We start from the raw sequence: 12011 nt of genomic DNA on the forward strand, positions 1-12011 counted from the left end.
ATTTCCAATACAACCTGCTCCAGTGTCCTCTCTTCTCAGTATTCTTTATTTTCATACTCCTCACCTTGTGCTTTATTTCATATCATTTTGCAAACTGCAGTCTTTCCTTTCTTTCCCCCCTCTCTACTCCAGTTTAATTTTGTCCATGAATTGTGTTGCATTGGTCCTGTCAGGGGTTCCTTATCTAAGTATTTTCTTGAGACTGCCTTACCCAATTTTCCATGACTCTCCAAAGTCAGGCAAATTCCAGCCCTCTAGAAGGTGGTTCTCTTTCTGGTCTCCTTTGTGGTGCTCCTGTGGGAACAAAAAGGAGCTGATGCTCTGAACTTACTCTTCCCATCCTACCACTAGCCAGCAGAAGAGCCCAGTAATTCAGGAAAAATAAAGTAAGGGTGGTCCATGGAAATCCATGTCAGTCCAACTCTTTTTAATCTGTATTTTAGATTACGCTTTTGTAAGTATTTTCACTAGTCCAATGAGTACTAAGGGTTTTGTACTTTAAGTTGCCTAATTACATTATGGAACTACTACTTTTTTTTTTTTTTTTGTATGTGTAGACTACGTATAAATAAAGTGCTTAGTCTACATTATGGACTAATAGCTTCCACAATCTAATTTTGAAACACACAGATGGTTATTTGATTTATAGGAGCAGTAAAAACAATCTGACTCAAGAAAGTAGATTTCGTTTCCTCTGAGACCGTTACATGCAGTTAAAAGAAACAAGTAATTGAATTACCTTTCAGAGATTAGAAATTTTGGCTGTACATCTACTGTCAAACTTTTGTCCAAAGTTCCCTACAAGGCTACTACTGAGCAGATGCTTTTAGGTGTGAGGAAAACACAGAAAAATAAAGAAAACTCTGCCCAAAGTGTAAAAGCAAAATTAAAATAGCACAAGGCACATGTGCTGTGGCAGGGGACATTGGAATAGATCATCTTTTGAGGTCCCTTTCAACCCAAACCATTCTATGATTCTATGATACTAAAGCATAACTTGCAAATTAAATAACATGGCAAGGATTGCTGTGTTCACAAAGGGTATTTTGCAAGAGTTTTATGCATCCAGGTGCATTTCAGTTTTGTCTTAGTATCTGAATCTCAATGTAACTGAAAAGTCTGCAACCCATAGTTAAAACTTTTATTCCTGTGTCAGCCCAATAATTTCATTTATATTACCCTTGATTTACAACATCAAATGATTGAATTTCCACTGGCTGAAAACCTTGTACCATTCTAAGACTCAAGGGAAACTGTCCCAATCTGGAAAGTGGGGAGCAGGGAATAAATGGTTGCAATTATCCAGCCTCCATGTCTATGTCATACTGTAATTTATAGTCATTTATAAAAATAATTTCTAAAGGCCCTGACAAGTCTTTACGAGCAAAGCTTGCATGAAAGAACTTAATGATATAGTTGAAATACCACAAGTAGAGCTGGGAATTTTTTCCACTGAAAATTTTATTCCATGAAAAGTATAGTTTTGGGTTGACTGGGACTGCCAGTGCGCAGCAGTTCTCATGGGAGGACGCTGAAAGTCTACCAGCTCGGCCAGGAAGCCATGGTATCTACTTGGCGGAAGACCATGGCATCTCTGAGCTCTGCATGCACCAGCTCTGATGCAGCTTCCCAGATGGAGCTCTTGTGGGAGCATGCTGCCACCCAGGCGTCGAGCTGCAGGCTGCGCCCTGCATTTACGCTGCTGTTGGGTGGCAGTGGTGAGCACACCTGTGGGAGGTGTGCTCAGGTAGAGGAGCTCCTCCGCTTAGCGATGGAGCTCAGGGAAGAGGTAAGCAGGTTGAGGGAATGTGAGAGGGAGATAGATGCTTGGAGTCTCACCCTGCCTCCCATGATAGAAACCCAGCAGGCAGACAGAACCCATGCTGCAGAGAATTCCCTGTCCTCTCTCCACCCAGCTGAATGTGGTGACTTGGAGGACAGGGTCAATGGCAAGATGTTCCTGCCCAATGCAATAGGCACCGCAGGCGCGTCTGCCTAGTGACTACCTCACCTTGCCAGGTGCCGTTGCAAAACAGGTACATTGCGCTGCAAGGGGAACTGGACAATGGTGAGGATGATAGTTCTCTCAGCTTGGAGGTGTTGTCGAGGTCTAGTTGGACCACCACCTGCATCAAAACCACCTCAGTAAAAATTAAAAGATGGGTCATTGTTATAGGCAACTTGCTTCTGAAGGGAGTGGAAGGCCCAATATGTAGACCAGACCTGCTACATAGGAAGGTCTGCTGCCTCCCTGGGCCCCAGGTTAATGATGTAAAGAAGAAGCTTCCTTCCCTAGTATGGCCCTCAGATTATTATCCCCTTTTGATCTTTCAGGTAGGCAGTGATGAATTCGTGAGAAGAAGTCCAAAGGCAATGAAGAGAGATTTCAGGGCCTTGGGATGACTGGTCAAGGGATCAGGAGCACAAGTCATGTTCTCCTCTATCCCTCCAGTTGTGGGGAATGATGAGGAGGTAAACAGGAAGAGCCAGCAGATCAATGCCTGGCTCTGAGCCTGGTGCTACCGGCAGGACATTGGGTTCTTCGACCATGGCTTGATTTACCAGACACCAGGCCTGCTGGTAACAGATGGGAAAAGCCTGTATCACAGGGGGAAGAGGGTTCTAGGGCAAGAGTTAGCAGGGCTCATTCAGAGAGCTTTAAACTAGATTTGAAGGGGGACGTGGAGGTAACTGGGCTTGCTAGAGAGGCGCCTGGGTATAGTAGCTCAGCACTTGTGGGGCAGCGTGCTAGTATTTTTGAGAACCAGAAGGCCTACCACCCCTCAAGGGTGAAAATTACACACATAACTCCCTCTCTGAAACACTTATACACCAATGCATGCAGCATGGGGAATAAACAGGAAGAATTAGAGGTCTGTGTGCGGTCACAGGGCCATGATCACATTGCTATTACTGAGACATGGTGGGATAGCTCACATGACTGGAACACTCTCATGGATGGCTATGTTCTTTGTAGGAAAGATAGGCCAGCAAGTCGAGGTGGTGAAGTTGCTTTTTATGTGAGAGAGCAACTGGAATGTATTGAGCTTTCCCTGGGGGTGGATGATGAGCAAGTTGAGAGCTTGTGGGTAAGGATTAAGGAGCAGGCGAATATGGGAGACACTGGTGTGAATGTTTATTACAGGCCAGCTGATCAGGATGGGGAAGCTGATGAGGCCTTCTACAGACAGCTGAGAGTCACCTCACAATCACAGGCCTTGGTTCTCATGGGGGACTTCAAACACCCTGGTATCTATCTGCTGGGAAGGCTACACAGCCAGGCAGGTACAGTCCAGGAGGTTCCTCCAGTGTATTGATGATAACTTTCTGACTCAGGTGGTGGAGGAGCCAACAAGGAGAGGTGTACTACTGGAACTAGTACTGACAAACAAAGAGGGACTGGTGGAGGACATTAAGGTTGGGGGCAGCTTTGGCTGTAGCGATCATGAGAAGATAGAGTTTAGGATCATGTGCAGTATGCACAAAACGACAAGTAGGATTGCAGCCTTGGACTTCAGGAGGGCTAACTCTGATCTTCTCAAGGAACTGCTTGGAGAAATCTCATGGGTTAGGGCTCTAGAGGGTAGGGGGGCTCAAGAGAGCTGAGTGATATTCAAGTCCCACTTCCTCCAAGCTCAGGATCGGTGTATCCCTAAGAGCAAGAAATCAGGCAAGGGAAGCAGGAGACCTGCATGGTTGACCAAGAAGCTTCTGAAAAAGCTCAAGTGGAAGAAGGAAGTCTACAGTATGTGGAAGAAGGGACTGACCACTTGGGAAGATTACAAGAATGCTGTCAGAGTATGCAGGGATGAAACGAGGAAAGCCAAGGCCTCCTTGGAATTAAACCTGTCAAGGGATGTCAAGGTCAACAGGAAGGGTTTCTTCAAGTACATCGGAGGCAAAAGGAAAACTAGAGCAAATGTGGGCCCGCTGTTGAATGAGACAGGTGCCATGGTGACAGATGATGCAGAGAAGGCGGAGTTACTGAATGCCTTCTTTGCTTCAGTCTTTACTGCTCCAGCCAGCCCTCAGGCGTCCCAGACTTTGGAGGTAACAGAGAAAGTCTGGAAGAAGGAAGACTTCCCCTTGGTTGAGGAGGATCAAATTAGAGACCAGTTAAGTAAACTGGACGTCCACAAATCCATGGGTCCTGAGGGGATGCACCCACGAGTGCTGAGGGAGCTGGAAGAAGTCATTGCTGGGCCACTTTCCATCATCTTTGAAAGGTCCTGGAGAACAGGCGAAGTGCCTGAGGACTGGAGGAAAGCCAGTGTCACTCCAGTCTTCAAAAAGGGCAAGAAGGAAGACGCAGAAAACTACAGGCCAGTCAGCCTCACCTCCATCCCTGGAAAGATGATGGAACAGCTCATTCTGGGCATCACCTCAAAGCATCTGGAGGAAAAGGAGGTTATCAGAAGTAGTCATCATGGATTCACCAAGGGCAAGTCATGTCTGACCAATCTGATAGCCTTCTACAATGGCATGACTGGATGGATAGATGAGGGGAGGGCAGTAGATGTTGTCTACCTTGACTTCAGCAAGGCTTTCGACACCGTCTCCCACATCGTCCTCATAGGCAAGCTTAGGAAGTGTGGGTTAGATGAACGGACAGTGGGGTGGATTGAAAACTGGCTGATAGATAGAGCTCAGAGGGCTGTAATTAGTGGCACAGAGTCTAGTTGGAGGTCTGTAACAAGTGGTGTTCCCCAGGGGTCAGTACTGGGTCCAGTCCTGTTCAATATATTCATTAATGACTTGGATGAAGGGATAGAGTGTGCCCTCAGCAGGTTTCCTGATGACACAAAACTGGGAGGAGTGGTGGACACACCAGAAGGCTGCGCTGCCATTCAGCATGACCTGGACAGGCTGGAGAGTTGGGCAGAGGGGAACCTTATGAAATTCCACAAAGGCAAGTGTAGGGTACTGCACCTGGGGCGGAATAACCCCATGCATCAGTACAGGTTGGGGGCTGACCTGCTGGAGAGCAGCTCTGTGGGAAGGGACCTGGGAGTCCTGGTGGACAACAGGATGACCACAATCCAGCAATGTGCCCTTGTGGCCAAGAAGGCCAATGGCATCCTGGGGTGCATCAAGAAGAGTGTGGCAAGCAGGTCGAGGGAGGTTATCCTCCCCCTCTACTCTGCCCTGGTGAGGCCGCATCTGGAGTGCTGTGTCCAGTCCTGGGCTCCCCGGCTCAAGAAACACAGGGAACTGCTGGAGAGAGTACAGCAAAGGGCTACCAAGATGATTAGGGGACTGGAACATCTTTCTTATGAGGAAAGGCTGAGGGACTTGGGTCTTTTTAGTCTGGAGAAGAGAAGGCTGAGGAGGGATCTTATCAATGCTTATAAATACTTAAGGAGTGGGTGCCAGGAGGATGGGGCCAGTCTTTTTTCAGTGGTGCCCAGTGACAGGACGAGAGGTAACGGGCACAAACTTGGTCATAGGAAGTTCCATCTAAACATGAGGAGGAACTTCTTTCCTTTGAGGGTGGTAGAGCCCTGGAACAGGCTGCCCATAGAGGTTGTGGAGTCTCCTTCTCTGGAGATATTCAAAACTTGCCTGGACACATTCCTGTGCAATCTGCTTTAGGGGAACCTGCTCTGGCAGGGGGGTTGGACTAGATGATCTCCAGAGGTCCCTTCCAACCCCTATCATTCTGTAATTCTGTGATTCTGTAATTCACAAACTGAGGGAAAAGTTCACAACAGGATTCAGTTTTCAGAGAAAAAAAAAATCAAAATGTTTTAGGACTACCTTGTTCATATACCTTTAGCTGTCTTAGCACTAGTGGTTTGGAGTAAATCATATTTTTAAAGCCTTTTTTTTTTTTCAAATAAGCATTGAAATATATGGTTCTATGGTGAATTCAGCAACTATTTACCTACCTGTATTTCTGAGGACCTTATTACAGTCGCATATAAATGCCTGACATGCTTTGCTCAAAAGCTGATTTCTAGCAGCAGTAGACAGCTGGTGATTTCTGTGTAATTTTATGCCCCCATTACCATAGTATTTGATGTCCTCATGACTATTAATGGATTTTGCCTCTTAACACTACAGTGAAATCAGCAAGTATCATTCTCCCTCATTATAGACGGGGAACTGATGAGAAGCATAGATTAAGTGACTTATGTGAAAACCACAGGAAGGCTGTGCTGCTGCTAGGAATTGAAATCAGGTGCCATGGATGTCAGTTCAGTCAAGTTCTCCATATATTAAACTTTGTAAGAGGTTTTTTCCTAAAACATAATTGGAGATATTTTTCCTCCTTGTAGCATGCAGAACTGTTTTACACATGATGTCTGCATCTTTAAATAGGAGGCATATTGATAATAATTGAATAATAGATATTGTGAAATATTTTGAACATACAGAAGAGTTAGCTTCACCTCTTAACGACAGCTCTTTACCTGTTAGATGTCTAGCCTAAGTTAGTTTTCTCAGCTTCAACTATAGCACTTACACAGGGTGATTCATCCTACCTATCTTAGACATTGCGTGTAAGTCAGGATAAATTTCCTGCTTACGATCTTGTTTCTTCTCATTCAATGTCTTTGGAGCCTATATGAGTCATTTAGATTAGATGTTTAATTTTTGAAGAGCTAAAATTGTGTGAGGTGGTTTATGGTCTAAGCTATTTAGGTACCTAAACCTTGGTTTCAAAAATAGCTTAGGCCAGGTGACTTAGGAGCAGAATTATTGAACTGAAGCACCTATTGTGGGAGTCACCTAATTTCAGGTGTCAATATCTAGCAAATTGTCTGATGTCTCTTTATAGTCAAGAGAACAGGGCATTCCAGGGCTCAGTTTTTCTCACGCTAATGTACAAATCTAAAAGAGAAAAAATAAATTGCATCCTAATTCTCCCATTAATTATAAAAGGAGTCTAAGCAACCAGTGCAACTGTAGGCATCATCACTGCAGAAATCCAAACTAAAATGAATCCTACTTTAAATCTCCAGTGGAGAATAAGAGGCAAAGTAAACCAGTGGTGGTGGTTGTCTGCTGTAATATCTTTAAATATCTCATCCAGACATGTGATCAAAAATACATCACAGGGTCCAAAGACATTTAAGGGCTTTTGAAAATTTACTTGCTTTAAGCATGTTGATTGCATTAGTACTGTGTGATATGTATGGCTGTGGTATATAGGAGAAAAGGCCTCTAATAGATATAATCTGTTACTATAAGCAAATCGTTAATTAATAATTCATGAGTGTGTGTTTTGGTCCTTTACAAGCCTTTTATAAATGCACTCTCAATGTAAAGTGAGTCACAGAATCACAGAATCACTAAGGTTGGAAAAGACCTGTAAGATCATCAAGTCCAACCATCAACCAACACCACCATGCCCATTAAAGCATGTCCCACAATGCCTCGTCCACACGTTCCTTGAACACCTCCAGTGATGGTGACTCCACCACTTCCCTAGGCAGCTTATTCCAGTGTTTCACCACTCTCTCAGTAAAGAAATTTTTCCTAATATCCAGCCTATACCTCCCCTGGCGCAACTTGAGGCCATTTCCTCTCGTCCTGTCGCTAGTCACTTGGGAGAAGAGGCCAACACCGGCCAACACCCACCTCTCTGCAACCCCCTTTCAGGTAATTGTAGAGAGCGATAAGGTCTCCCCTCAGCCTCCTCTTCTCCAGACTCAGTTGTTTTGGTTTGGGCCACAGAATACAGTATATAAATCCGCATATGTTATGTATGACTGTGTTATGGCAGTAAGCATGTGTATGTTCTGCTACTACATGTTTTACTTGGTTGCTGGGTTTTAAGTGGGCTAATGTACAGGCACAAGGAAAAAGAAATTGAAAAATGAAATCTTATAAATGTATCTGGACTTTGAAGGTAGAAAACAGGCTAATAACTAGATGTCAAGATGTGCGAACACATTTAGTAGGATCTTTCCTGTCTTCAAATTGATCATTTGTTTGGCTTTCATAGTGTGAAAATCACTGATGAGAGTGCTGTACTGATTTGGCGTAAGTCCTGTGCTGAACCAGTATAAAATGTCAAATTTGTTGGACAGAATATGATGGCATTGGCCACCTTGCCAATAGGTGGACTGGACATTTCCTTTCTGTAACTTTCTCTGACCAGACAGATTGATTCCCGTCTTACCTATCTTCCATTTTTGTGTATCAAAAAAAAAAAAAAGGAGAGGACACAGGAGGAGTTTCTCCATGCCTTTTTATGCTAAGTTAATGACTGGAAAGCATATCCTTTCTTTAAGCTGAGAATTTATAATGTTAATGCTGACAGAATCTCAGCTACAGTGTCACTGGTGTTTGCCTCCATAATGAGAAGCTGCTAACAATCCCACATCCAGCACAATGTTCCCTCTTAATGGGGTAAGACAATCACCATCCTCACCTTCAGGTCCAGTCTCTGCTCTGAAGAAAAATTAGGTCAGCAGAGAGTTTTGCAGCTGTGATTACCCATATTTCTGTTCAAGGCCAACAGAACAACTCAGAGCACTCAGCATGTATTTAGTGCAAGGATCACAAACTTTACTGAAAATTGATAGAGTCCAACATTAAATATTTATGCCATTACTCTAGGTTCGAGCATAATAATAACATAGAAAAACACCAGTTGACTTGCTGAGCCCCCTCATTCAAGGAGAATTTGCAGACATGTCTTGTACATTTCTCAAAATACTGGTATCTTCCAGATCCAAGATCTTTAATTCAGGATTTCTGGCTGCCATTCATGCATTTAGTGATATTTTGAAGGCTTTCTTTCCTTTTGGATTTTGCTTTTCTTTTGAGAGGGAGTTTGCGAGGATTTTTTTTTTTTTGACAAAAGCAGATACTTTCTGTTTGGTAAACTTTTTTTTTCCTGGGATGCAACACTTTTATGTCTATATACTAGAGCTTTTTAAGAAGTAGCATACTATTTTTAAAAAGCCGGTGTAACATGACATGTTATGGCAACATTTGCAGAAGAACCTTCTTAAATGTACACAGAAAATACGCAGTGGAGCCCCTGTCTTTGTAATTTAAAACTCTTCTTTGTATCCTTTCTGTAGGAGGTTTTGGTCCTATTCCTTCAGTTTTCCTTGTGGGATTTGTTTGGAGAGGGCTGTAGTTTGGGGAGAGAATTTTTTGTTCGTTATCCCCCCCCAAAAAAGGGAACAGGATTTTCATGAGCAGTTATGGGAGAAAAATTTATGAAGCACTAAATACTGTTGTGCTATAACATAAAGCTCTGTTTTGTTCCTTTAGCACACCATAAAGTCATTCTGCTTGCAGAGAAAATTCATACTACTCCCTTCTTCCTTGGCCTTTTGGATTTTCCATTTTTCTTTGAGGCTGTTAGGACGAAATGCTTTCATTTATTTCACTCTGCAGTAGACCAGATTTATAGGCGAATCTGAAGCCTGGTTTACAAAGGTTATGTAGCCACTAGTGTGGAACTGCACCAATGCAGAACTCTAGAGTGGACATGATTTACATGTACGCAGCATGATTCGTACTTGCTCAGCTTATCTCCATCTGAAAGCAGGGTAAGTTAGACCAGGGAAAGTTATTGCAATGGCATCAGTCATTTTAGAGTGGGCGTTTTTCTCAGTGAGGATACAGTGAGCATGTTATTTAATATTGCTGTGTGTCAGTGCCTCCATCATTAAAATGGAGGCATTTCCATAGCCTTTTAGGCTATCAGGATGGAACTAGAGGAAAACTGCAAAAACTAAGAAAATTTTCTGGGAGACCCTGGACAAAAACTACGCCTAACATTGAAATAAATGTATATCAGAGAATTATTTTGCCAATCAGTTTCATGAAATTTAATTTGAAAATAAAGTTGGCTGGGCAATTTTTACAACCCTTTAACTCTAAAACATTATACTGTACTTCTGCCTACATATCCTTGGGGGTTTTTTGTGGGTTTCTTTTCAATCTGTATACAGCATTTATCAGTATCTGTTGCTGGACTATATTTATGATGTTTACAATAATTTTATAGCAATGTAAGAGTTCTTGAGGTTACTTACAGAAACAGTCTGCTGTTTTCTTGATTTTAATATCCCATACAATTTTCTGGTGGTGAAAATGATAGCTGCGAGTCAGAAAATGATGCTTATGATGTGAGTCAGAGGGGAGTGACACCCCATTTAACGACACTGCAAAGTTTTTAGACTTTTGACAAATAACCCAAACTTAGCATGTGAGACATTAGGACAGTTGACTTGATTACATGAGATAGATTCAAGCTCAAAGTTTGTGGGGGGTTTTTTTTGTGTGCCATTGGAATTTTAACACCAGTCTGTTGTATTGTAGTACAACCGCTATCAGCGCTATGGGGCCGAGGAGTGTGTGCTGCAGATGGGAGGAGTGCTGTGTCCAACTCCCGGCTGTGGAGCAGGTTTGCTTCCTGAATCAGGAGTGAGGAAAATTGCATGTGAACAAGGCAACGGAATAGGCTGTGGGGTAAGAATATATATTTTCCTACTAGTGGTGTGGGAAACAATTGATATTGTATGATGTTAGAATAAGAGGGGAAATGTTTTTTTCCTTTTCCATCAGTGACTCTGAATTGCCCTTCGTATCAGAGTGAGATACTGTAGCTCAATGTACAATTTAAATATAGCACCATGGCTTAGGAATGATGACTTTATCGTGTAGACTATGTCCATTCCAGAATTCTTTGCTTTATTTGGTTTAAGAAGTTGCTGAGTAGTTACAGTAAGAAATTGAGCTGTGCAAATGACAATTCAAATGCACTTTATTCTCCTAGCACTCAGCAAAAACAAACAGGATCTTGAGCAAACCATTCATTCTTATTAAAAACAACTTTCTTTATAAGGCATAGAAAAAGGAGAGAGAGAGAGAGAATGACCAGTCTGTGATACTGCAGTGACATTGCTTATGCATTTTAAGATACATGATGAAAAGAAATACAGAAATATTTTTGTTTTCTCATAAAAATTGCTTTTAAGGAGGGGGAATGCGCAATTAATGGTGGATTTCTGGAAATCAAAAACCGATGACACTTGAAAATGTTTTTGCCAAGAGGTCAAATCGTATGGATTAGTGATGTTTTGAGCTGTAGAAATAACAAGTACCTTACAAGAATCAAGCTTTGGGGGAAGTAGAAATATGTAGAGAGAAATCTCTATGTAAAACAACCTATTAAATGTTAGGTCATAGTGACTAACTGATGTTTGTACTAAGTGACTCTTTCCATGGTTGGTATTATTACCGAATTTCATGCAGGCTATGAGAGAAGAGAAAGTATCTATATTTATAGAATATTATCATGTTCTTGCTGTTGTCTTTCTTGTGGAAAATGCACTTTTTATTGCAGTTTTGATGTTGCCCAAACTGATACCATGGAAGAGTAATTGTTTGCCAAACTAGGAAGTTGCAATAACTTGTCTTCTGTGAGTAGGTTAGCATCTGTCAACCTTGGTAAAAATTCCTATCTGTCCATGCAGTGGTGCATGTAAAGCAGAGTACTCCCCAGGCTCACTGAGCAGATATAGGGCTATAAAATAAAGCAGAAGGTGGGAAAGTAATAAGAAACAAGACTGAGTAAACAGAAGGAAATGCCTCTGGATTAACTATTAGAGATCGGTTAAAAAAATATAAAATCACAAGTAATTTTTACTCCACTCTCTGCCTTAAAGTGATGAAAATCGAACTGTGTCTTGCAGCTTCATTCATCACCATTCTGAATCTGCAAATGCCCTGTAAATAAAGTGTACGTAGCATAAAGGATTGATGTATGGCCTGGTTTAACAAATTGCTCTGTTTCCTTTTATGGATTCTGTGCTGTGCTTTCTAGTGACCAGAGCTGCAGCCTTGAGTTTAACCTCACCCTTTGTTTTGGATTATGTGATGTCTTGAACATTAAAGGTTACAATTCACTGAGGCTGAAATGAGAAGCAAGAGGCTGGTCTGTAAGCCAAATTTTGGTAACATTAAGGCCCTTCCTCAGAATCGATAATGGAACAGGGTGAAATCACGTGTCTTTGAGTCTTTCTTGTTACCTTGACAAA

At 42.3% G+C, this 12011-nt stretch overlaps 1 protein-coding gene across 1 annotated transcript in view; it reads left to right on the forward strand.

The window, feature by feature from the left end:
- The window catches only part of PRKN (parkin RBR E3 ubiquitin protein ligase), a 686369-nt gene that overhangs the window by 557367 nt on the left and 116991 nt on the right, over positions 1–12011 (forward strand). Inside the window, exon 11 of the mRNA XM_059828079.1 lies at positions 10291–10440. Within this exon, the coding sequence (XP_059684062.1) occupies positions 10291–10440 (150 nt within the window). The remainder of the gene's footprint in view (positions 1–10290; positions 10441–12011) is intronic.

Source organism: Gavia stellata, chromosome 2 (genome assembly GCF_030936135.1).
Source record: "Gavia stellata isolate bGavSte3 chromosome 2, bGavSte3.hap2, whole genome shotgun sequence".
Lineage (NCBI taxonomy): Eukaryota > Metazoa > Chordata > Aves > Gaviiformes > Gaviidae > Gavia > Gavia stellata.